At 37.2% G+C, this 26,971-nt stretch overlaps 1 protein-coding gene across 25 annotated transcripts in view; it reads left to right on the top strand.

Annotated features, from left to right (window-relative positions):
- The first annotated feature begins 1,125 nt into the window (after positions 1-1,125).
- The window catches only part of Ndae1 (Na[+]-driven anion exchanger 1), a 30,230-nt gene continuing 4,384 nt past the window's right edge, over positions 1,126-26,971 (top strand). For 2 of the 25 annotated variants that reach the window (XM_089465393.1, XM_089465383.1), the window contains exons 1-9: positions 7,363-7,808; positions 18,148-18,251; positions 20,153-20,317; positions 22,348-22,818; positions 23,523-23,639; positions 24,123-24,284; positions 25,029-25,266; positions 25,340-26,285; positions 26,416-26,918. In XM_089465393.1, the coding sequence (XP_089321519.1) occupies positions 7,675-7,808; positions 18,148-18,251; positions 20,153-20,317; positions 22,348-22,818; positions 23,523-23,639; positions 24,123-24,284; positions 25,029-25,266; positions 25,340-26,285; positions 26,416-26,918 (2,840 nt within the window). In that variant the 5' untranslated portion in view covers positions 7,363-7,674. Of the gene's footprint in view, positions 1,904-7,304; positions 7,809-8,798; positions 8,821-15,342; positions 15,634-18,147; positions 18,252-20,152; positions 20,318-22,347; positions 22,819-22,993; positions 23,111-23,522; positions 23,640-24,122; positions 24,285-24,971; positions 25,267-25,339; positions 26,286-26,415; positions 26,919-26,971 lie in introns of those variants that run through there. The other 23 variants (XM_089465392.1, XM_018004031.2, XM_089465377.1 and 20 more) reach the window with 22 other exon arrangements.

Below are 26,971 nucleotides of genomic sequence, written 5' to 3'. Positions count from 1 at the left end.
AAACACTGAACACGAATGAGACATAGCAAAAAAAAAAACACATTCAACAACCTATTACAACAAACTCATACTCATCAGAATCAATAGACTCAAGAGCTTAAGCAAATCATACTCATCGAACTTAATACGCTCAGCCTGCAGCCTAGCCCACCCCACAAGCAAGTCTGCCTATACATATTATTATCCAACACTCTCTACTCCACTTTAGTGTAGAAAAGCCTTTACTCATGGAAATAATATATTACTTACAATAAAAATATATAAATAAAAATCACAAATAAATAACAATTACCAATGGAATATATAAATATTATTTTAACAAAAATAAATAAATAAATAACAATACATTCCTGGTTGTAAGCCTCATCAAAACAGCATGAAAGTCTCATGAAATATGATATTTTTTATTTCAACAATTGAAGCCTTGGCTTTGCTCTTACTGAAAATATACAAATGGCAGAAAACACAGTTGATCCATAAAATAAATAATAATAATTATAATAATAATAAAATTTTCGTCGTATTCTTTCCTTTCATGACCCACTCAATATGCGCCTTCATTACATTGTAAAATTTGTTATTTTGAATGCTTTTTCATTTGGCTGTTGCTCATAATGCTTATCAGCACTTGGCCTTGACTGTGTCGCATACCCTGTACTTTATGGCACATCCCAGCAATTCATGGTAGCACATGACGAGCATTTGTGCTTGGCACATCACTGATATATCATAAGAAGAGAACGCCCCACAGGAGTTGGCCCCCAGGCAAAGAACAAAATGAAAACAAATTGTAGGCGGCTGCCCAGCCACCCTTGAGTAGGCATCCCACTCACCCACTCACCCACACACACACACACACGCAGCTCTCGCGGCAAACGTTTTGTGCTTGGCCGCCCGCTCTCTTGCCTTGGCTCTCTGTGACATTGCAAATGTCACAGGATGCCGCGTGGGTGCTGCGGCGACGCAAGAGAACAAATGTTATGAACACAGAGCTGAAGCGAAAGAGAGCGCACACAGAAAGAGAGGGCGCGCCAGAGAGAGAGTTTGTGTGTGTGTGCTAGTATGTGTGTGCGTGCGTGCGTTTGCCAAGCCGAGTCTAGGTCTATGGGGCAGTATGTGTACTGATTTTCAGGTTCTCCTGGCTCGTGGCACAGTGCGGACGTGTTTTTTCAGCTCGGGCGGAAACCTGCACGAAAGCTGCTGGTCAAGAAATTTGCAAGAAAAATCGTTTAGCAGCAACAACAATAAAATAAAAAAAAGTTTATCGAAAAAAAATGTTGATAAATAAATAAAAAATAAACAAAAATACAACCAAGCCAATTAAATACAAATACAAAATTTGTAATTACCTTTTATCTATTTACGTGTATATATATATATTTATGTGTATGTGTTAATCAATCCTCTGACCCGTACCCTTAACAAAGTGCATTTAAAGTTAACATAGTACAGCAAAGTAAATGTTTATTAGACGGATTTATGTGTAGCCAAATCTATATGCCAATATATGTATTCTTGTGAATGGCAACAAAAACAACAAAGCGAAAATCGATAAATTTATAAAAATAAATGAAAGCCAACATCTCGCACAGGTCAGCCAACGCACCTGTGACAACAGCAATCTAACGTAACTGTAATTGCTAGCAGAGCTTTGGCAACTAATTGAAAACACAAACACTGCCACAGCACGGGCAGAGCATTCAGCTCGATAACGATCCAGACAAACCACCGTTGCAAATCCAAAGACAAATACTACCAAATGAGCAGCATTTAAAGAACCAGCAGCAGCAGCAGCAGCCGTAGTAACTAACTGGGTCAGTAAGCTTCAGCAGCAGCAGAAGTTACTGTTACTGTTGCCAACTTTTCGCCTTTAAAGCTGGACCAGAGCTTCCTGGCAAATACGGTAAGTTACTGCTAGTTCAACTGCTAAAAGGCCGGGTGCGGCTGGCGGCTGGCGGATTGCGGGTGGCAACAGGCCAACATTTTTGTTAAGGCTGACAGTTTTACGTTTTGATTTACCCCTTTGCATTCTAAGCGTTTCAAATGGGGCGTGTTGGGCTTTGGCTAAATTCCGGCAATTAAGCAACTCGCACAGATTAGTCGTTGCGTGTGAACTATCTACTGGTTAATTTAGCTAAAGAAATATGTATGAATGTATGTGTGCAACAATTTACTAATCATAATGATATATCTACCTACTTATAAGGTTGATATATTTTTAGAAATATATATAATATAAAAGCTACAGTTAGAGCAGTAAAAAAATTTAATGGTTTGGATTATTCAAGTTTACTTGAGGAACTGATTGATAAATCAATAAATTGATTTATTGATTAATTAATTGAGTGATTGATTGATTGACTAATTCACTGATTGATAAGAAATTGAAATCTAAACTCATGTTAAGGATGGGACTACAGTCTAAAAATGAAATGAATGTTTAGGTACATTATGCAGTTTATATAGGATAACTTCAAGTCCATCAGCTCTCTCATATGTTTCAGATTGCCTACTCGGTGTCAAGCATAACAAACACATTTCGCATTTTGATTAATTCGTAATTGTTTTCCGCGAAAACTAACCAAAACACGACAAAACAAAACAAAACAAAACAAATAAATCATATTTTGTTATTTTTATGCCAGCTTGTGCACCTTTTGTAAGGGGAAACGGTCAGGGAAGTAACAAAAGCTTTTGACATTGAGAGTGAAAGCGTTTGGGAAATCTGCTGCTGCCTCAAAGTCTGAAAGCGCTTTGTTGATAAGAACGTGCTTGCAAGCGATATGCGAATGGAGGCGGCACAATGGGTATATCAAGTGTGAAATTACGTTGAATTGGAGCCACTTGCATTTACTGCTGCCAGAGATATCGATTTATAGCTGTGTCTCAGATTATGGCTGGTTGATTAGGCGTAATAAGAATTAAATAATATATTACCAAACAACTTATATAGTTCATATTTTTAATATAAACATTGGTGCAGTGAACCAATCAACTCTAACTTAAATTCCCTACAGAGTATCTCAGCCTTTCACTCTCTTGTAACGAGTTCATATAAGGGTCTGCCACTCAGCATGTCGCCTTGTAAAGCGGGTCAGAAGGTCACTCAAGTGCCGCCTTTCTAGGCGACATTGCCAATTGCAGATGCTGAATCCTAATTTTCAGATATGCCAAGCCAAGTCAGTGCCAAGCCTGCCTCAGACGCTTTTGATAATGTGCCAGCCCTGATTAGGCTGCGGCAGAGTACGTAAACGAGTTTTCAATCGAATTATGTAAAGAATCAATAAATTATCTGACAGAAAAACTCAGAGCCAGAGCACATGCAAAACACTTTGCAAGCAATCTAAGGTCGCTTGAAAAATTATATTAAAATTGAAATTGTATATTCAATAGAAAAAGTTTGATGTTTCATTAAAGATTTTAAATGAAAATTTAATTATAGAAAACAAGTTTGATAATGTCTGCTGAAAGTCTGTTGAAAGCGTCTTTAATTTATATCTAGAATATTTTCAATATAAATATAAAATTTATTTTACATATACTCAAAGCCAAGATTTTGATTGGGAAGCTAGGCTTCCATGACTACAAGTAATTTTTCCAAGCAAATTATGTAGACAATATTTGCCAGACATCAAATAAAAAATATATTTTCAGTTAAAAGTATTCATAAAGAGCCGCAATAAATATTAGTTAATGGTCTTTATCATATATACATAATGTAAATCGTACTTGTATTTTCTTGAACTATGTAAATACTAAAAGTCCAAGAAACTTTTCTGATTGCTTATTCAGCTTAATTATTCTTCAATTAGCATAATCCTCAAGCACAGAGAGCATCGCAAAGAGCAAATTGATTGCGCTTTATACAGTTACCGAAAATCATATTACGCAATTGTTTTACTTCGAACTCGAGCCTGAGAAGCACAGTAAGCTAATAGGATTCCCACCACGCAGAGCAGCTCAAACAAGTCGAGGCAAATATAACTTTTTGGGTTACGCTGAGTGGTAGATGGGCATGGCAGGGCATAAGTGGCCATGCGTGTGCCACGATTCATATGACACTTGGCCATGCACATAGCCACAAATTTGTCGCATATGTCACATGGCAAAGCCTTGGGGACAAGGCCGTGAGCCGTCAGCGCCAAATGTTGACTCCAATCAATGCGTATTTTTATGCCCACTCACAGCTGTGCCTCCCTCCTCAGTTGCTTCCCGTGCCGGCTGTGGCTTCGTTTTACCTATTTACGGCCATAATTGGTATGGGCCGTTACATTAGCCAATAATTTCGATGCCTGAACTGAAAATACCTGCAATGCAAAATATACGCCAGTCTTGAAAAGTTTCACTATCATTAGAGCGAGGGTGTGGAGGACACCTATGTGCGTGTGTAGTGGTGTGAGTGTGTGTGTGTGTAGTCGTGTGTGTATATAATTACCCAGCAAGTCAGGCATGTCAAGTGAGAGCGTATGCATGAGCAGAGCTACTTAATCCAGACGAGCCTGCTCTCACCTCAGCGCCTCAGCTCGATCCATTAACTATGCGACTTTCATGTACACTAACACGCACGCACATTGACAGAACAACGTTTAATGTGTGTGTATCAAAAGTAAAAGTAATCAAAACTTATGTAATAATTATATATTGTACATAATTTATATGAAATGAAGGCTGCCAGGAATTGTTCTACCTCTAAAATTTTCTGCAATTTTTTTATATTTTTATTTTTATATTAAATTCAAATTAAATTTAAATTACTGAAAATCTTAAATTTTAACTTATATATAATAAAAAAAAAGTCATATAAATAAAAAATGTAATAATAAAAATTATAATAATTCAAAATTCTTCGTTTTTACAATGCCTTTAACTTTAAGCTTTCCAGAAATTAAAATTAAATTTTATGCCAAGCCTTAAATGAAATAAAATATATGCTTTAATTCGCTTAATGCGACACACCTTTTTTTAAGCGGACCCAGGAGACAGACGAGCGCTATAAAAAATAAACTCAATTTATTTTTGTATATTTTTGTCCTTTGGCTGGCAGCATAAATAAATATTTAAATTTAGACACAACACGCGTTTTGTGGGTTAGCTCCAGTCGCAGCTCGAAATGATATTGGGCCTGCGTCGATATCGCTTTTGTTGACATCTTATGTACGGCGACCCGCCAACGGCCTTCGGCTTTGTTCAACGATATCTGGTTAGATGGGAAAAGGGAAGGGAAATAGGAAAATCAATAGAAACAAACAGCGCTTTTTGCTTTCATTCGCTGATTTCTGCACACTCTGCGTATTTGAAAATTGCATTTACACTTGACACTGGAACGAGTCAGCCCACATTCAGCACTTAGGTGGCGCAGCACGAGCCAACCCGGGCACACGCAGAGAGCTAACCACAGGGCCCTGCCAGCCATCTGTACCCTCTTCCGCTCAATCGCTTTGGCACTCGCACGTTCTATGGGCCCACTTTTAGCCCATAGGCCCGTGCACATGGTTGGTTACAAAACGCTCGCCTACAAGTCTCATATCCGCAATGTGTCGGGCCAGAGGAAAAGCGAAGCGAAGCGAACGTCAAATGAAATAACAAAATTGAATGCAATGAGTCGAGAACGGGAACGGGCACGGGGATGGGAAGGGGGCACCTAATGGTGGCACCACGAAAAACACCAAGAACAAAATCTGTTAAAAGCATAATATATTCAATGCACATGAAAAGTGACAGAACATTCACAGCTGGAAAAAAAGGACGTCGATTCCCCTTGATGGTCTGATTAAATGCACTTTGACTCGCTCGAGCATTTATAAATTCAATTTGCAAATTGTAAAAGTTGCTTTTATGGTTCACTGATTCAATAATCATAAAAAATAATATAAATCGATTCTATTGGCATAGAAGTTCAAATTAAAAATTTATTTATATTATTTTTTTTTAGCTTTAGACTTGCTCTAGTTTTCTGCTTTTGACTTCTACAAATTTTAAAGCTAAAACCTTGATACCCATATTTGAACTTATTTTTAACATATCTTTTTATGCTAATTCGAAGCTATTCAACGGAAACATAAAACGTGGGAACCACGCTTTCCGCCTATTTACCAAAGCTGGGCTGACCTTTAAATTTGTTAAAATGCTCGTTTTTTAATGAGCTGTGAAAATGAGCGTGGTCTTAGCTGTAAATAATAGAAAAATCGAGCTAAATATGCAACGAACAGAATTGTAAATTGTGAAATCAAATAATATTTACGTCACGTGCTTTTCAAATATTTTTAGCGTTAGGAAAAGACAAGGCAATAATATAGGAAAATCATAAGCACATAATTTTTAATGTTTTTTTTTTTTTTCTTTTGAATTAATATTTATATCATTAATATATCACACATAACTTTAAATATTAAAATTATGTAAATTAGTTATTATAATAAAATTTTATGCATTTCACAACTATATATGAGTGACCAAATAAGGGCAGTAGGAAAAGAATTATCAAGTGGACAAAGCCGATAAAATTTTAAATTATTTTCTGCTTTATTTTGAAGCTATATGGTTGCGTCTAATACATCGTGAAAAGAGGATGTATATTATGTTTATATTCACTCAAATATATATTATTATTAAATGTTTTATATTGCAAGTATACAAAACCAGCTGACGATTTAAAATGGTTTCCTCACTTATTATCCATCAACACTTCAGACATTAATGTAAACTGAAACTGTTGAAATAAAACTGTTTGTACAATATGCTCTACATACCAGCTTACATTCATCATCAGTCAATCAATCAATCATTCAATTAGGTTTGTAATTATTTTATTTCCTGCACTTGCATCAAATGTTATTTTATTGCCTAGCAAAAAAAAAAGCTGTTTGCTCTTTACTGCACAAGTTCTATTTAATTAAATTGCAATGCCATAACAGCAAAATCAACACGAAACCTCTAAGTACGAGCACTCACACACGCACACACATTAACTCATAACCGCATTGGCATCCTTTGGCCGGTTTCCGTTAGCAGCAACACCCACACCAGTCATCCGCTTTCACTCGGGCAAATTCGCAACGTGTTTGTAACGAAATAATTATGCGAAGCCGCTAAGTAAAAAAAAAAAAAAAATAAATAGAAATGAAAACACGTTAATGCAACAGACGAAAGAGCCAGACGAGAAGAGACAAGCCGAAGAGATTGCACCGAATGCAATTGCGCTCTGTGCAACAGCTGCAGCTGCAGAGAGCGTGAGAGAGAGTGCAGGAAAGAGAGAGAGAGAGAGAGCGAGCGAGCGTTGACTGCACAAGAAACAGCTGAGCGCCGAAGAGGCGTACTATGATGAGAGGGAAACTTCGTTCGAAGCTGCTAGCCGGGCCGGATTAGTCTGGCGCGCGACTCAATGCGAGGCGGATACGGCTGCAGCGACCGTTAGACCGGTTTACCGTTAATTAGGTAGGGTAAAAAGTAAAGTCCGACCAAAAGAATTGACCAATTTACCTCTAAGTACAAGTGCTGAAAGGCTTCTAATTGATTTGTGATTAGAGCTAGATTCTGGAATCGTAGCCGAAGCATTACGAATCGGGCAACTCCTTGTTGCTGTGTGTCCTTTGTGTCTGCAGCGGTGCAGTCGCTGCCTCTGCCGCTGCCACTGCTGCAGAGTCAATAACCCGTCGAGTCTTTGTCTCTTTGTCGATGGCCCCAGAGCACACAACAGCAATTGTGGCCAACAACCAACTGGATACCAATATGCCGCAACAAGCCCAGCTCCGACATATCCATGGACACGGCCAGCTGCCAAAAGTGATAACAATGACGGACAGCAGCAGGTAATCCAATCTCAGTGGATGAGTGAATGGTGTAACTCTTTAAGCTAAGAATGTGTTTAGAGAGTGGGCTAAGAAGAGGGACAGTTCTTTCATCTATTATATATGTTTTGAGCTCTATACAATTGTGTTGAGCTTTAAAGTGTGCTGGATATAGTTTTTGGAGTTATATACCCAAAGGAATACCGATAGAACCAATACGAATTCCATGTATTATTTTTTCAAGACTTTTAAATATTGAGGTTCGAATTTTTGGGCATTTTACATTTTAGATGAATAAACTCATGGAAAATTGATATGATTTTTGATGGTGCTACACCTAAAGCTGAGCTCTTATAGCAAAAAAGCTGCGCCTTGAACATTTTAGCGGTGTTTTAATGATATACGATATATCATTTGTTGTTGCCATACAAACTTTAGCCTATAAGTGAATATTAATAATATTTATGGTACAAGATATGGAGATTCCAACTTTTCTAACTTTTGCAAGAAATTCGAAAACGCATCTGACTCCAAAAAAAGCCTTTTCTATATAAAATAAAATGCTAAACATATACCAGGTATATACAGTAACTATACTTAGACTCCAATTCCAAATAAAAGTCGCCTAATCGAAAGCCATTTGAAAAGCAGCTGCAGTAAATTGCGATACCTTTTTACGGCTAAGCTGTTCTGCCAAGTTTATCTTTTTCCAGTTTAATTTCGTAGTTCTAATAAATTCTGACTAACAATGCGTGTGTGCGTTCCTCGAAGGCTGTGCAGCCCAGACTAACGTAATAAACAAACACATATATGTATATCTGTATTTATATACATATTTGAAATGACAACAGCACACACTTGCATAGGGCAAATCCAAGAAATCTGAACACAATAGCTTTTCCATTATACGCAAATTGTAAGGGGCATTACTTACAGATGGTGTGCCCCCAATTAAGCCACAATGGAAACTTCCGCGACACGCACAGAGCTAAAATGGAGCCGAATCAGACGAATATAGTGGAGGCTATAATAAGTACGTATAACTCAAATAGAGTCGACAATTTATGAACTGGCACGAGAAGCGCTTTCGCCCATGCTTGTCATCATTAAAATGCGATTAGGTCATAAATTAAAGTTGATAGCGTCTAATTGAAATCGCAAATAGCTAAATTGACTGGCCCGAAGGCTTAACGCTTATCAAACTGTCCGGAAAAAGACGAGGAAAATGTTGGAAAAATGTGCAAACAATAGACTAACTGTCGCATTTCTAAAGAACTTTAGCTTACTTTCTGTTTTGTTTGGCGATACTTCAGGGTCTATGTGCATGTGTGTGTGAGTGTGTGTGTGTCGGCTGCACTGGGTCAATAACATGGCAAGTGCAGATGGTTGGTTTATTGTCTGGTGCCATTGTTGTTCTTATGATAAGGTGCACACAGACAGACAGACAGACAGACAGCGGTCTGGGGTTAGTGGCAGGAGGCATTCGATAAGCAAACAGTCAGGCCGCCAAGCTTCTCTCTCTCTCAGCGACCACACATGCTCTCACTCAGTCTTTCGCTCACATACTCTCTCTTTCTCTCCCTCTCTCTCACTCTCTCTGCGCTCGGCTGCAACTTCAGCCAGCCGCCTCCTCCGAATACCGTTAGTTGTCATTTCTGTTTTGCTTGCCTTGTTCTCCTCGCCGGGGACATTGATCCCATTTGCCACGCCCACCTAAGTCGGCCGCCCCATCTTATGTATGTCATTTCCGCCAAGCCACATCAAGTATGCGCTTGCCCCAAGCGGCACACTTCTGGCCCCCCCTTTGCCGCCTGTCGCGCCACTTGGGCAAATGTGCAAAATATTTATTAAATATAAATATTTTTCCTATTTTGAATTCTCACATCTTAATTGTCGCTTCGATAATTGGAAATTTCCATAAAAAAAAAAGTGAAGCAGCTCGTTAAGTGCAAATCGGTTTATCAGCGTAGCTGCGAAATTTGTTGTTTGCCCGCGAGAAGCATGAGAAATGTAACCATGAGCAGATTAACTCTTCTTCTTCGTCATTTCAACTCGCGAGTGAGTTAATAGTAATATCGACTCATTTTTATATTTCCGGCTCGTCCTTGTCATGTGCAATACTTTGGTTGTCCTTGCAGCTGACATTTCATATTCAGCGCGTAAAACGGCGACCCGAAAAGGCCATAAATTGTAGCAGCAAACGTCACAATGACATCAGCCAGAGAATAAAGATATACACACACACACACACACAGCATTTTAGCACGATTTGATATGGTTGTCGGGAATGCTTTCAAGGGTAGGGTCACATCAGCCACAAGAAAGCCAAATTACAAGCTGACAGCTCTAGCCTAAATAGCAATTCTACTGTCAGATGGCCTTGATAGCATCAAGCAACTTGGCTCATACTGAAGATTTTAATGCTATCCGAAGTTTGTAGCAAAGCGAATGTAAAGATTAATTGACTTTGATTAGAATTAAATAATTAAATATTTAATATATTTAATTTTACAATTCAATTTCATGTTATCAGTTTGCATTTAAGATTACGCCCGAATTTATCAACTATAAAAATATAATTTAATTTTTTTGTTTTCTTTATCATTCGCTTTTCACACTCTTAATATTAACGTATTTTATACCCAGATATTTATCAAAAAATATATATATTTTTCAATTTTAAAATATATATTTATAATGTATATTATAATATTTGATTATATTATTAAATAATATTAATGTTATGATCATTTTATTTATTTTAATAATATTAATATATTTTATATAAATAATAATAATATTTATAAATTATTTCTTGTCTTGACAAAAACTTACATAAAAATATATAACAAAATTGTTATCAACCAAAACTTAATATGTAAATAAATTTTGTGTTCATTCAAGACTTTTCATATATCATATCCCATTAATTTATATTATTAATTTAACTATAAAAGCTTAATGAGAAGTGGATTATCAGCTCTGTATACATTAAGCCTTCAGCTTAAGATTCTGCTGTTAATCTAATTATAATGCCTTGTTTGTATTTCTGACATGCTTTGTTTGCTGCCTGATGCATCAACAATTTATATTTAATTAAAAGAAAAGCATTTTAATTGCAAATTAATCCAAGCTGAGTGTAATGCTGACGCGCACATTGTGTATATTGTGTATATACTTGACAAAGGGTCGCAACCCAATTAACGCGTTAATATCAGGGCTTGGGTTGATGAATTTGGTTGGATTGTGAAATTTGCAAAGTTTTTGCTGTCAGAAAATTTAAGGAAATTTTTTATCGGGGCATTAAGAATTTGCTGGCTAAGTGAATTAGACTCAAAGGCTTGAATAGAGGTAGAAATAGCAGTTGACGCTAGTCGAAATCAATTATAAACTATAATTATATTAATTACATAATTAAGGCAATTAAACTTTAAACTAAGGCATAGACAAGTTTCGCTATTTTAAGCCTAATCAATAGTTAGATGATGTATAAATTATAAACATTCGAGGAGATGTATTACTAATCAATAATATCAAATTATAAATATAATATAAGCTCCGATTCGTGTTAATGATTCAATTCTTAAATTCAAGAATATTTGAGCATCCATATAATATAAATAACAATCTTCTACCTTTAATTATTCCTAATTTATATATTTATCAGCTGTTCCCAGAACTCTAGACATATTTGTCTCAACGTTTTTGAGCTGAAAAAAAAGTTTTAATTACCTTTGCGCTGTTAAATGATTTACTAATTTCCCCATTCAAATTATAGCACATCACGTTTGTTTTGGTTTTATGTCTATTTTTACCATTAATTGAACAATAAAATTTGCACTAGAATTTGTGAAGCTCTCTTAAGAGGTGCCGACACTTGAAAGCAAACAGATTTGGCACAAGCAAGTGCCATAAAACAAATTAGAGAATAATTTACAAAATTTAACTCGATTCAGCTCACTTTTAACTAGTTATTCGCAATCATATCATATTAGAAGCGGTTAAAAACCGATTAAAAACTCTTCACAATGTTTGTTTCCGAATTTGTGAAATTCGACAAAATCATAAATCGATCAAGGCAAAATACTCTACGCTATATGAGTTTAAAAATATATACACTCGAGATGTCAGATAAGCATGCCAATTGACGGAGTAACGGCAACCTTATCGATGGGCTCCTCAAGTGCTTATACCAATGACGCGCTCGTCAGCTGCGATAAGCATCTGCGGTTGAAGTTTGTCACGTTTATTAAACTATTTCGTTGCTAACTATGTGATCTCAAGAGCCGTGTCGATAAGTCGCAAACAAACAAATTGAAAATTAAAGAAGGGACAAGTGGCTTTTATCGGCAGCCCGAATAAAATATACCCTTGTAGACGGAGAACTTATCATGAGATTATGAAGAGCACAAAATATTCCAAGGAACATTTATTTTATTTATTTACTTATTTTTTATTAATCATACAAAGAAAAATTTAATTAAAGATATCAGTGTATATTGATATTGAAAATTATCTTTCATAAATTGAGCTAATAACGGTAACATATTAGATCATATTATAACAGTACTCTCCACGATTGACAAACCGAAATGAATCTTGTATGTGACGCAGTTGTAGCCCAAAGATATATTCAAGTATTTAATGATAAGCGAAACATTTCTGACGTCAATGCGGCTTAACCTACAAATAATAATAATAATAATGCTAACAATAATACTAATAACCAGCAATCAAATATATAGACCGCTTGATCAAACGTTGATTCATTACATGACATGACATACGTATCTTTAAAACTTTTGGCCAAGATGCAGATAGATAAAGGTGCTACACGTTTCATAGCTCTTGTTGACTATTGACTCGGTAAACAACAGTTTATCAATAAATTTATACGAAAGCTGTCAGGTGTTAATTGGCGATAATTAACTAAGTCAAGAAACTGAGTTTATGAAACAATAAAAAGTATATTTTGCTTATGACCTGATATACCTGATCAATGACAAATCTGGCGTTCAGCGGAAATCGACGATTTGTTCAAATCAAACAAACAAATAAAACAATCAAAAATTTCAGCTTAAAATGTTCGTTTGGAAGTTACAAAGTTCCCCGCATTTTAGATAAAATTAAAAAATAACAAAAATATATTTAAATAATTATATTGACTTCAGTCAGTTTCGAGTCTGAGAGGAGACTTGAGCGATTCGTAAGGTGTATAAACTCGACGTAGTTACCTATTTCCAGTTTAAGCCGGTCAATTGCTGTCAACGTCTACGTAGCAACGCGTCTCTTTTAGCCATCCCCGGTTGGCTCCATTGCAAATGAAATTTAAATATACACATAAATATAAAAATATACATATATAGCCGGGTGTTATATGTATTTGCTTCTCCTAGCAGCTTTCGGTATTCATGTTCAGTTTTCTTTTAATTTAGCCGCGACGAACAGCTGTTTTCCAATTGAAAGCAGTAATACTCATTAGTATAAATATATATACATATGTAGTTGAGCCTGTAGCTGCGAGACGTCTCGGGGCCATTCAGTTAGTTGCTGATATTATGCATAGGCGTAAAGTATAGCGTCGAGACAATAGAAACCACAGAGTACAATGTGCTCAAAATCACAAACATATATATAAATACATATGTCTCAATATAGATATATAAATTGTTCATCAAAATTTGCAAGCAACCAAATATTTAATAGACTGCAGTATAATGCAGAATTGTATAGAATTTAGCCTAGCTAACGTTACATACAAATTAAATAAAATATTAATTTGAAAGTTCAAATTTAAATGATACAAAAAATAGTAAATTTTAATGTTAAGAAAGAGAATATCAAAATATTTTTATAATTTCTCATATTTACAGCAAAGAAGCTAGATAAAACTTCGTTATTTTATGGTAAATTTAAAAACAAAATAATTTAAAATTTAAAAAAAAAAATGTTTTACCGAACAAGCAAATAAATGTAATGCAAAACTAAGCTCAAGTAAAGCCAAATTCAGCCTCATATTTTTCACATTCATTTAATAATTATAACGCTATACAAATTTCATTTTTTATTGGACCAAAAACCCAAACAATTGTACAATTTCAAAAATATCATTTTAAAGCTTTTTTCATATTCAACAAATATTTGCCGTACACTCTTCCAATTAAACAAAACAAAATTACTTGGCTTGTCATCAACATTAATTGTATTTTCAAGCAAACAAAATCTAATAGCGTTTTTCTAAAAATTTTGATAGCGAACTGCTTAATTATGCACAATTTCCATTCAAATTGAAATACATATTCATTAAAATACAAATAATTAAATGCTTCAAAGCATTTGCAAGAGTTCAGGAGAAAATAATAAACACAAAATATCTTTACTATGTGAATAATAATATTACTATTATTTTTATCCAGTCAAAAATACATATATAGTCAATATGCATTTGTCAGGCGCCATAATTAAATACGTATAAATTAAAAACAATTTGGCTATAATGAAATAGACGGATTCAACGAATCGCACACAAAACAACAAATTTATAATTATTATTAACCATGTATTTACAAAAAATTGGTATACGGCGGCTGTAACCAGTTTCGTCTGTGCTCTTTGATATTGAATGCAATCACAGCTACAAAAAAAAAAACAAAAACAAAACGAAAAATATCAAACAACAAACAAATCGTAAAAAACACCTCGGAGAATACTGTAATGAAAAACGTAAAACAAAATCAAAACAAAGCACACAAAAAAAAACTATTTGCAAGTTAGGTAAACAACTTGTAAAGAAAAGTAAGAACTGATAAGCGCCGGTCGGCGCGATGGTAGTGCGGACGGTCCCTGGCGATAAGGGCTCAAACGGCGAATATCGATAAGGTCAAGAATGATAATCAGCGTTTAAAAACACATTTAGTCAGAAGCCTGTGGGATTAAATAATACATTGTGTTACGCTCTGCCCAATGCTCTCGCGTTGTCACTCTCCGAACTGCGGCGAGCGCACAGTGTGACAAATGTTATTTATAGTAGATGAAAATTAAGCCACTAGAAATGGATTTAATGAAGGTATACAAAAATGAAAACATTAGAGAGTCAACTTATTTCGCTAATAACTTAATCTATTATTTATTTTTTGCTTCAAATATTTATGTTGCTTTGTATAAAAAAAAAAAAGTACATGCTAAAGCTAAAGGAAATTATAATATATTTTGTATGATCATTAAATATATTATTGACTTGAATTAAAACTATAGCTAAATTCAAACTAAATATAATAATAATAATACTAAAATCATAAATAATAATTGAAATAAATAAATAACAAAAAATAAATGAAATAAATTAAAATAAATAAAATATCAAAATAAATATATAATAATAATAAAAAGAAATTATATATCCCGATACCAATTCACTGACATCTGATTATTATAGGAATAACTGTGCATTGCTGGCATCGCCGACGCCGCTGCCGGCGCTAATCGTTGCAGCAGCAGCAGCAGCAGCAGCAGCAGAAGCAGGCCTAGCAGCGGGTTAAACGCCGACGCTGCTTCGCTTTGAAGATCGGCCAGTTAGTATTTAGTCTGCAATCGTCCGGGCTCGAGGCGAGTCGGTAGAATCGCGTGCTAAACACAGCATAAACACCCGTACGCAGAACGTAATAACAGACCCTCTAATCGAACCTTGGTGCTAATACACGCTCTGCGCCTATCGTCCCCGCCTATCGCCTACTTGGCTCGACGTGTGATAAATCGAAAGCGCAATTCGATCAGCGAATCGCGATCGTCACAAGTGTTTTTTTAGTGGGCCCCAAAAAGTTATGGCTCACAATAATGGAAATTCAACGTAAGTAAAAAGTGTAACAGGCTATCCAGATCCGATGTAATCAAATTAAAAACTGTAACGATTCGAGTCCAAAGTTCTCCAAACAAAAAAATAAAACAAAAAATTAAATCTCGTGCAAATGTTGCAATCGGGTGTGAATGACTACGTAATATTCAGTTACTTCCGGCTAAATCTATTAAGAGATATCAAATTATTCGATTCGTGTGAATTGAACATATTTTTAGATCGGTTTTTGAAGAGATAATTAAATGTTGTATATACCGCTTGCATTAAATTTCATTAGTGATAAACTAGCGATAGATATGCATATGGATATGACAAATTGGTTAACTTGAAAACGAGCATATATCTGATAGCCCGTATCTCTAAATTCTACAGAGCCATACATTATTACGCCGAATAATTAAGAACCTTGTAATAAACCAATACACGTTTCTTGAATTCGAAACGTGTATCGAAATCGGCTGATGGGCCACTCAATGTGTCTCATTAACACGCTTATCTCACAAGGACAAAGACAGAGCAAGTTCTTGGCGTTATTTATATAATATTATCTCTGTGTTTAAGAGTCGTTTCATAAAGTTTAATTAAACACTTGTCTCACATTTTCTTATAAAAGGCCTAAAGACATATGTGCATATCTTTCATTATGATTCTTTTGAACCGGCGCTATGTGACTCACTTAACATTGATAAAGAGTTACGTCTGGGACAGTGGAAAGTAGTTTCATGTTAGCTGAGATCGCCCCAGCTGAAATAGCCAGACAAGTCGGAGGGTCTGTCTATCAGTTGGACTGGCTGTATAATACATATAAGTTGACTTATGTATACACATAGATTCGTATATACGACTATTTATATATACACATATAAAAAGATAAGCTTTTTTGATGGTTGATAATGCCGATGTTGACTCAAGATGTTAAAGTTTATAAAATGCTTATAGACTATATATGTACATATATATTTCTATATATGAGACACACGCACCAGACAAGGTGTATAAAAAAGTTAGAGCACGCATTAACGCGTCTATAAATAGACAAAAAATCAATCAAAGCTTTGAAATTATTTCTATTAGCATCAATTGAGAAATCAAACAATATATAGTACATATAAAGTTGTCAATGAATACATAACTTAAACTGAATTATATTAGATATTTGATTATTGGAAATTAAAATTCCAACAGGGTATCTCTTAGTGCATATTTGTATTCCATCATAGAAACTTGTTGAATAATTCGTGATTAAATTTGTTATAGTTTTGAGGTGCTGACATTGTTCTATAACAACCCAATGAAGTATATATTGGCCAAACCTGCAATTGTATTTGAAATATAATAATGATTTTGAAACAGAATATCAAACCGTAGGAGCTAAATGTAAATATTTATTCAACAATTGCTAAATCGAAACATGAGACAGTACATAAATTTAAACTATAAAAAAAAAGACATGGCATGAGCACAGTCCAAATACTCTTCTTAGTAGAGTCTGATCGAAAGTTGATTTGATTTGCTCATCTATAAATAAGTTTGGTCATTAACACTTTTGTGTTAACTTCATTTGGCGATTAACCGAGTACAATTAATTAATTATCATGTACAATTAATGTTCATAAACAAAAGAAACATTTTTAAGCAGAATTGTAAACGGCAATGCGTACGAAAAATCTTTTTGATTAATTATTAATTAATTTATCGAATATCAAGACAAATTTCCAAGACGTCAGTGAAAGTTGATTTGGTTTTTGATTTTAGAGCTAGGAAATATATGATTGAATAAATATTTATTTATAAATAAGTATTAAAAAATAAATATATTAAAATATTAGATATTATATAATATTAAAATGTTATTATTATTATTATTGTTATTATTATTAGAATATATTATTATTATTTTTAAAAAGAGATTATTAAGTTATAAGTTATATTAGATAGAAATTAACTAAAAATTCATAAAATAAGCAGTATATGCACTCTGGGCAATAGACTACTAAATAAATAATGGTTCGAGCTGCATATATTAAGCTGTCTATTTATTCTATTCACGAATATTCATATACTTTCCATTGAGACATCAAAGTCATCCCTTATATATCACCTAATCTATCATGTTAAGGACCCAATACGAGAGTCCATTTACAGAAAGTACTTGATTCATCTTGCTATTCACAATTATCTGTAATCTTGAGCAGCTGTTCCAATGTGTAAGCTAAAAGAGTTTTAATTTGAGTCAACTTGACGCATTCAAATCAGGTTTTTTCGTTGATTTTTGTTCGAATTATTTGTAGGGGATTTTTTGAGTGGGTGCTCAGGTTTTTGGCCTCCGTATGAAACAGTTGTGTGCAATTATTGTAAATGACGTTCACGAATTTATATTAATTATTCTTAATTATAAAATATTTTTTGTTTAAGTCATTAAAGGGCAAGAGTTAACAATTTGATCAGTTTATAAGATAATAAATACTAATTGCCTTTGGTTTTTGTTTTGTTTTTTTTTTTTTTTAGGCCCTGGAACATGAACTCCTCGAGTGGTGACGATGAGGCCCCGAAGGATCCGCGCACTGGCGGCGAGGACTTTACACAGCAATTTACAGAAAACGATTTCGAAGGTGAGTGAACGATTCAAAGTGCACAACGTTGCGTATACGCAATGCATTGGAATGTTGTCAACACGACCTGTTGGCTGATTTTTTGCATGCAAAGTTTGCTCGTTAAACGATTCCAGACACGCCCGCGCATTTGGCGCCGTCGTCAGCTGAAGGTCTTCGTAATACGAAACCAATTCACAAACTTTAAGTAAATAAATTTAGATTTGCAAGCAAAAATACCAGACAGGGTAAGGTCTAAATCGCGATGATGCGCATTTAAAGGGAGACTTATTTAGAGGGAGACAGAAGACAATCAATACTATATCAGTGAATATTTATTTTATGTTTATTCCAACTTTTCATTTTCGAATATTTTTTTCTAATTTATGTAAACTAGCTTTTTCCAAGTGTCATTAATAACTATTAAAATACACTTTGTGCTTAAACGTATAAATTACTCAATTAGAAACGTGATTCAACTGATCCATAACGAAGGATGAATAATTGAGTGTTCATGTGTGGACATGTTTCAAATACTTGAAATATTTATTGACTAGAACTGATTTACGACAAGCAATTTTGTAAGACTTAATATACTTTGATTTTAGTTACGTACTTAAACATAGATAAACATCTAAAAATGACACGAAGTTTAAATAATTGAATCTTGTTCAACTTAAAATTATATTTAAAAAAAAGTACGATAGTATATATATAAAAATTATGGGATTGAGAGAGCAATTTAAATTAGATGGAAATCTATTATATGAAATTATTTATATAGCTCAATGGGATTTGAGTTAGGAGAGTAATATGTAAATTGGTAATGATTAAACTTAGATGAACTTGATAAATACAGAATACAAATAAAATAGAAACTGGAATATATTCGAGAGTTATGTGTTGGGAATTTACTTGAAGTAATTATTAAAAAATACGTTTTTAAATATTGTCTGCTTTATTTGACTAAGCTTCGAATGCTTTAAGCAACTGCATACAAACTTATTGTAATTTAGAATGCTTTTATATTTTGTTTATTTTAAAATTTATTTATCAACACAATTAATTTATATATACTAAAAAAATGTATATGATTTTTAACCGTCACTCATTATCCTCACATTCCACACACAATCGCACTGTATTCTTTTACCTTCACACGCTTTCCACATTATTCTAGTTTGAACCGCTTCTTACACTCTGCTAGTGCATAGTCGTTAATCTGATCAGTTTGCCCAGCGTTTCCTGTAAGCAGTCTTCACTGTATTCGCAAGCGAAATGCATAAAAACGCCCACTAGACCTTGATATACATATGTATATGTATATATTAGAATATATGCATATACATATCTATCAGCCCGAAACATGGTTACATATAATTAATTGAAATTATGATCAAACCGAGATACAGCCGCACAGATGATCTCACAATTAGTCGAGCAAACAACAGACGAGCGACGTTTGCCGAAGTCGTAATGAAAATTGTCATAGGACTGAATTTACGACTAGCACGTAGTACTACTATAAAGAACTGGAAACAAGCAATGTACATATATTATTTAGCTGCAATTAGGCAGACCTGAAAGGCAGCTGAGTCAGCGCATCGTATATACTAACTAACTACTCTCGCCAAAATGACACAAATTATCAGCTTGTCATCAGTTGTTATCAACCATAGAATCTACAGTTAGTTTATTTTTATTTCTTTTTTTTTTTTTTTTTTTTTTTTTTTGTAAACAACGCAAAATTTTACACATTTTCCAATAGATTTACCTGGCGATGCCAGCTAAATGGAATTATGCATGTTATTTGATTTCTCTCTTTTGTTGTTGCTGTTGTTGTTGTTGTTGCCGTTGATGTTCTCGTGTTGGTTTAGCAATCAATTAAGCCCCGCATTGAATTTGTATCCACGCACCTGCAGGACACCGCGCACACACCGTTTACGTGGGCGTCCACGTGCCGGGAGGACGACGCCACTCGCAGCGCCGTCGCAAGCATCACCATGGCGGCAGCACCGGCGCTGCGTCCGCCGGCAGCGTTGGCAGAGACAGCATTAGCGACAAGCAACTGGAAGTGGAGCGTCCAGGTGGGTGCCACACAGCCCCCAAGTCTCTCCCTGTCTATCTCCCCCTATCTGTATAAAGTATAAAATACGAGTTGGACATGCGAGGTGGGATGTGACCAATCAATGTGACAGCGTCCGAATTATAGCAAATTACAGAGCAGCCACCGACTCCGTCAGCAGGATGCACAATTACGGTCATCCAACAAATCAGAGCTGCTTGTGCAACCACTGGGCCAGCAGACGAGCCTGATGAGCTGCATTGAAATGAATATAAACTATATATTTAATAAATGAGCAATTGTAGGAGTGGAAGATGACCAAACTTAAAACTATTTCCTATCTTATAGCTCCATAAGTATATTGAATATATACTTTAAGTCATTTAAGTTATCGAGAATGTTGCAATATCTACTGGGATTTGCCGTGAATCATTTTGCGCCTGTGAAATCTTATCGAAAGTCTTTTGGAGTTGATAATACGCAACGTGATATTCGTTGTGCAGTCTATAGTCATCAGCTATGACATGCCAAATAACACAGATATACTTACTTTTCAACTAAAACAAGAAATCGCTTGAGCCTAGTTTTCCTTTGGTCAACTGCGTAGCATTGTGAGGAATAATAATCTATGGCAAATTTCATGGAAATATAAATCTATATCTATCTAGATTTAATGTGTTGCGAATGTGTCTCACTTAATATTCACATTTTCTAAAAATGTTTTCGCCTCAAACATATCTCTATAAGCTTTTCACTTTATGAGCGAAAATTCTGCTTCAGGTTTATGATAAGCGTTTATGGTTCATTCTAAAGATGCAAACTTGTTTATGAGCTTGTAACTAGGTACGTGCTGCTGTCTAAATATGCTTCAAGAATAAGCACGCAAACACTCCACAGGGCACTTCGGGTGCTCAGCATGTAAGTCTAGCATGCGAAATTTATTTAGGCAGACAATTCGTATATTGCAAAGAAAGTTAACAAGAAGTTAGCAATCATTGAAATTTGTCAAGGAGATCAATTCAAAGTTTAAGTAGCACACATAAGACAATTGAAACCCATTCCAATTGAAATATTCTAAGAACTTCCAATTACAAATCTATCATCATTGAATTACTTACTGAAACGTTTAAAAATTGTTTACTCTTTAACAAGAAGTTAAATCGATTAATATGACTGATATGCTATAACTTGAATCGAATTCCAAATGAAATAGTCTAAGGGCTGAAGCTCAGGTTTTTTGATTGAAAATCTTGTACATGTCAATTTTATATGTTCTTTAATAATACTAAAAGTTAACAAGATTTTGACAAGTAGGTAAATTTATCACGAAATTCGATTCAAGGTTATGTAATTATTATTTAATAATGGAATTTCAATTAAAATATTCTAAGGCCTGAAAGGCTTCCAGCTCAGGTTTCTTATTGGAATTTCTCTATGACTAAATATGCCAGGTGTATGTGCCTAGCACAGAAAGTTAACAAGTAAAGTTTATTTTCAAACAGTTTGATTCATTGCTAAATAATTATGGTTTAATAATGGAATTTCCATTGAAATAGTCTAAGGCCTGTAGAAATTCCAGCTCAGGTTTCTTATTGGAATTCATGTATGGTCTATCATAATTAAATATGCCTACCTGATATGCTCATTTATAATACTGAAAGTTAACAAGAAGTTAAATTTGTGAAGCAGTTTAATTCAGGGTTTATGAATCAAGGCTTCATGATAAAATTCCAATAAAAATAATCGAAACCTTCAAGCTCACGCTTCTTAAAGGAATTCATTAAAGATCTATCAAGGCTAAACAAGCCAACTTTCGCAGTTCATTAAACAACATCAAAACCCCTTACGACAGGCTTAGCCTACATCATTTTAAAGCACGTAAACCATCCCCAACTAACCCACAACTAACTGGCCAAAGGCCAACTGGTCCCTAATGCATGGCCCCTGCTTATGTAGGCCAATTAGACGGGTCGAGCTCAGCGCCCTGGCCGTCTCCTTGAGTGCCATAAACTGTTAAGCAAAACTAATTGCAATCCTCAATTCCAACTGCAGCAACGCCGCCCGCACAACGTGTACAATTCATACTCGGTGAGGATGTGGACGATGGCTCGCATGTGTCGCATCCGCTGTTCTCGGAGATGGGAATGCTGGTGAAGGAGGGCGATGAGATTGAGTGGAAGGAAACGGCACGCTGGATCAAATTCGAGGAGGATGTCGAGGAGGGCGGCAATCGCTGGTCCAAGCCCCATGTGGCCACGCTCTCGCTGCACGCCCTGTTCGAGCTGCGCGGCCTGCTGACCAACGGCACCGTCATGCTGGACATGGAGGCCAGCAATCTGGAGCTGGTGGCCGATCTCGTCTGCGATCAGATGGTCAGCAGCGGCACACTGCCGGCCAACGTCAAGGACAAGGTGAAGGACGCCCTGCTGCGTCGACATCGCCATCAGCACGAGTATGCGAAGAAGACGCGATTGCCCATCATTCGCTCCCTGGCGGACATGCGCAATCAGTCGTCCTCAAAAAGTGAGTATCTCCCTCTCTTTCTGGGTACGCTCAAGTGCTCAAGATCAGGTTACTCTAAGCCCATCTCGTTCGTTTGTTGCGCATCATCATCATGAGTCATGAGTCGAGTTTCGCCTACTAAAAACCAACATTCACTTAAATAATGCCCGCCAATAACCGAATTGGGGTTGCTTAGCTCCGACTGGGCATGCCTCGTCGCCTGGTTTTGGCATGGACGTATGCCGTTCGCCCGTGACGCCCATCTATGTGTCCAGTAAGGATCAGCGTGGTTGTTATCTCGCTGTTCCCACAGGTATCTCACAATTAACCAAACAAAAAAAAAAAAAAAAACAGTTACAGTTGCTTTCAATGCACCGCCAAATGCTCCAGATCCACAACAGCTGTATAGAGAGCACGCACATAGCCGTCTCGTAACTCCGGTCCTGAATAGAAACTCTACTTCGCAGTAGGATCGTATCAATGCCAGCTTAATGCACTTTGACTACGATAAGCATTATCATCAGCCGTCAGCTAATGCATCTCGTATTACCATACATCCATCCATTATTCAGTCAATCACTCAATCACCCGCACGCACACTACTTTAAGTAAGCCCTCAAGCAGCGTTGTGTATTTGCCATTTGCTAAACACCACTTCTAACCATCGCTCGCTCTCGCTCTCGCTCTCTTGCTCTCTCGCCTTTTACGCTCCCATCATACGTTAGCCGACATGGGCGCTATTGGCGTTACCACCTGGTTTCATGCGGGTGCCTCGCCCTCGCATGTCCCATCTAGCCAACAAGGACAATCAGCGCAGCAGCCAGCGATCAGCCAATTGCCAAGTAATAGCCTAAAACGATCTATTCAAAACTCTTTGTATGGTTTTACTTCTTTGCGTAACGTGTACCTACCATAGCACGCTGTACTTACAGATCTATACTTTAAACTAGTTGAAATACTATATCCAACTGTCTCTCTCTCTCTCTCACACACACACACTCTCTATTTCTCTATCTCTCTTATGCAAAATATTGAGATCAAAGCTGAGCTTTCGAAACCCCCTTCGATCAACTTCTCTTAAAATTGCTTTTGTGCTGTCTCACTCACACACTATATACTCGTATAATACTGGGTTCCAGTTAGATCAACACTACCTATTAATACTGGGTTCCATTTAGATCAAAATATATTTCAATATGATGCAGTCGACCTAACGCGAGATTCTTAGAAATCTTTTTGATTTGCCTTTGCGTTTTGCTTTTGTATTTTTTGTTTTTTTGTTTAATACATTTTTAAACCACATAAAAAACAAAAACAATTTACAGTTGAAGAGCAGTCTGGGAGCAATTTAATGGCGACTACGCCGCTCTCGCTGACCGCCAGCGAGCCTGGACCACCTGGCAATACCAATGGCAGTACCGGTGCCCTGGGCATGGGCATGGGGCGGTTTTTAACGGTGCCCGGCAAGCCCAGCAACAGAACGCTCGGTAAAGAACCAAACAAAGAACAACTACCACAAATCTACCCAACTAGCAAAAAACAAAAGTTATCGTTATTGTTATCGTTATCGTTATTGTTGCCGTTATTTCGTTTGCGTGTCTGGTTTTTTGTTGACCTTGTAGCGAATTTAATTGCAACTCGAGCCTCAAATTTAGTTTCCTAATTTTGTAGTCACAGAAAAAAATATAGCTCAAGAAAATCAAGAAATCGAAATGAAAGAAAATTTTGCATGCGCCTTGGCTGAACCTACATTGGAACCTACAACAGTTTTCTAATAACTCTGAGTATGTGTGAACTTGATGTATACCTACATATGAAGAAACAACACCACCTACACACACACACACACACATATGCACGCTTCTCACTCACACCAATACCGTTTTCTGCATGCTCTTTCATCATTTCTTTTTTATCCTGAATGAAAATTTATAAATTAAACTTTTTGCAATTCTATTTTTTGTTTTTATGATTTTCTGTTGTTGTTGTCGTTGCCGTTGTTGTAATGCCTAAATATTAAATAAACAAATTACACAACTCTACCAACAACTCGCACACACTCCAAACACCGAACCGAACCGAACCGAACCAACCAACCAACCAACAACACACACACACACACACACTTACGCACACACCCACGTTTCGTGCGCTGCCGACTTTGACTAATGTAGAGAAAAAATCAAATTCCAAAAATCTGCGGCCCAAACAAAATCTGCCCATGATCACAGAGGACATGGTGAAGAGCCCCAGCAGCCACTCGATGGCCAGGCAGGCCAGCGGCACGGAGCTGGCCGAGCAACAACACAAGGGCAACTCGCACTTCATGCGCAAGATACCGCCTGGAGCGGAGGCGAGCAACATTCTAGTGGGCGAGGTGGACTTCCTGGAGCGCACACTCTCCTGTTTCATCCGTCTGAGCCAGGCGGCTGTCATGGGTGATCTGACGGAGGTGCCGGTGCCAACCAGGTGGGTTGATCAAGACAAACTCAGTTTCTCGATTAGCTGATTCATTTGGACTTCTCCATCAATTCCCGCTTAGATTCATTTTCATACTGCTGGGTCCACCGGGCAGCCAGAGTAATTTCCATGAGATCGGACGTGCTATGGCCACACTGATGTCCGACGAGATCTTCCATGAGGTGGCCTACAGGGCACGTAAGCGCGATCATCTGCTCGCCGGAGTGGATGAGTTTTTGGATGCGGTCACAGTATTACCACCCGGTGAATGGGATCCCACCATACGCATTGAGCCACCAGCGGCAATACCATCGCAGGAGATCCGCAAGCGGCCGCCCGAGCTGCCCAAGGAGGAGGTCGACGAGGAGGAGGAGGAGCAACGATTGCGCGAAGAGTCGGGCCTGTCGCGCTCGGGTCGTCTCTTCGGCGGTTTGATCAACGATTTTAAGCGCAAGGCGCCTTGGTACTGGAGCGATTTTCGCGATGCGCTCTCGATGCAGTGCGTCGCCTCGTGGATCTTCTTGTATTTCGCATGCCTCTCCCCGATCATCACCTTCGGCGGCCTGCTGTCGGAGGCCACAGGCAAGAACATGGCTGCCATGGAATCGCTGGTATCTGGATTCGTCTGCGGCATGGGCTATGGCTTCTTTTCCGGCCAGCCGTTGACAATCTTGGGCTCGACCGGTCCAGTGCTGGTCTTCGAGTCCATTGTCTATGAGTTCTCGATGGCCCAGGGCTGGGACTATATGACATTCCGTTTCTGGATCGGCATGTGGGTCGCCGGCATTTGCATCGTGTTGGTCGCTATCGATGCCAGCGCGCTCGTCTGCTACATAACGCGCTTCACTGAGGAGAACTTCGCCACCCTAATCGCGGTCATCTTCATCTACAAGGCCATCGAGAACGTGGTGATGATTGGCAAGACCTTCCCGGTAAATCAAGGCATTTACGACTGCATCTGCACTGCGCCGCCGGATAGCAATGCCAGCGTGCTCGAGTTTGCCAAGTACAAGTGGGATGCATGTGAGGTAAGTGTGGGAATAGCTTATATAACAATAATCTTCTAATACCCCCTCCCCAAATCACTCTCTCTCTCTCTCTCTCTCTTTCTCTCTCTTTCTCTCTCTCTCTCTCTCTCTCTCTCTTTCTCTCTGATAGCTCTACAATGGTACACTCATTGGCACCGACTGCGGTACTCCACCCACCGAGAATGTCTTCCTCATGTCCGTTGTCCTCTGTGCTGGCACCTTCATCTTCTCGACCGTACTCAAGGAATTCAAGAATGCCCTCTTCTTCCCCTCCATTGTGCGACAGTACATTAGCGACTTCTCTGTCCTGATTGCCATTTTCTCGATGACCTTGTTTGACTACTCGCTGGGTGTGCCCACACAGAAGCTGGAGGTGCCCCGCGAGCTGAAGCCGACACTGAATACGCGTGGCTGGCTGATTCCCCCATTCTGCGAGAAGAATCCCTGGTGGTCACCAATCATAGCCGTGTTCCCAGCAATGCTCGGCACCATTCTCATCTTCATGGATCAGCAAATCACGGCCGTGATTATCAATCGCAAGGAGAACAAATTAAAGAAGGGCTGCGGCTATCACTTGGATCTCTTTGTACTCTCCGGCCTGATAGCCATTTGCAGTGTGATGGGTCTGCCATGGTAAGTCATCAGAGACCGCTGACTCCGGGCATACATAGATCTAATCTCGACTC

The sequence above is a fragment of the Drosophila arizonae genome, chromosome 3 (genome assembly GCF_054131065.1).
Source record: "Drosophila arizonae isolate 15081-1271.41 chromosome 3, UAZ_ARI_1.0, whole genome shotgun sequence".
Classification (NCBI taxonomy): domain Eukaryota; kingdom Metazoa; phylum Arthropoda; class Insecta; order Diptera; family Drosophilidae; genus Drosophila; species Drosophila arizonae.
The sequence above is the reverse complement of the archived record's forward strand: the minus strand, read 5'-3'. Positions and strand labels throughout refer to the sequence as shown.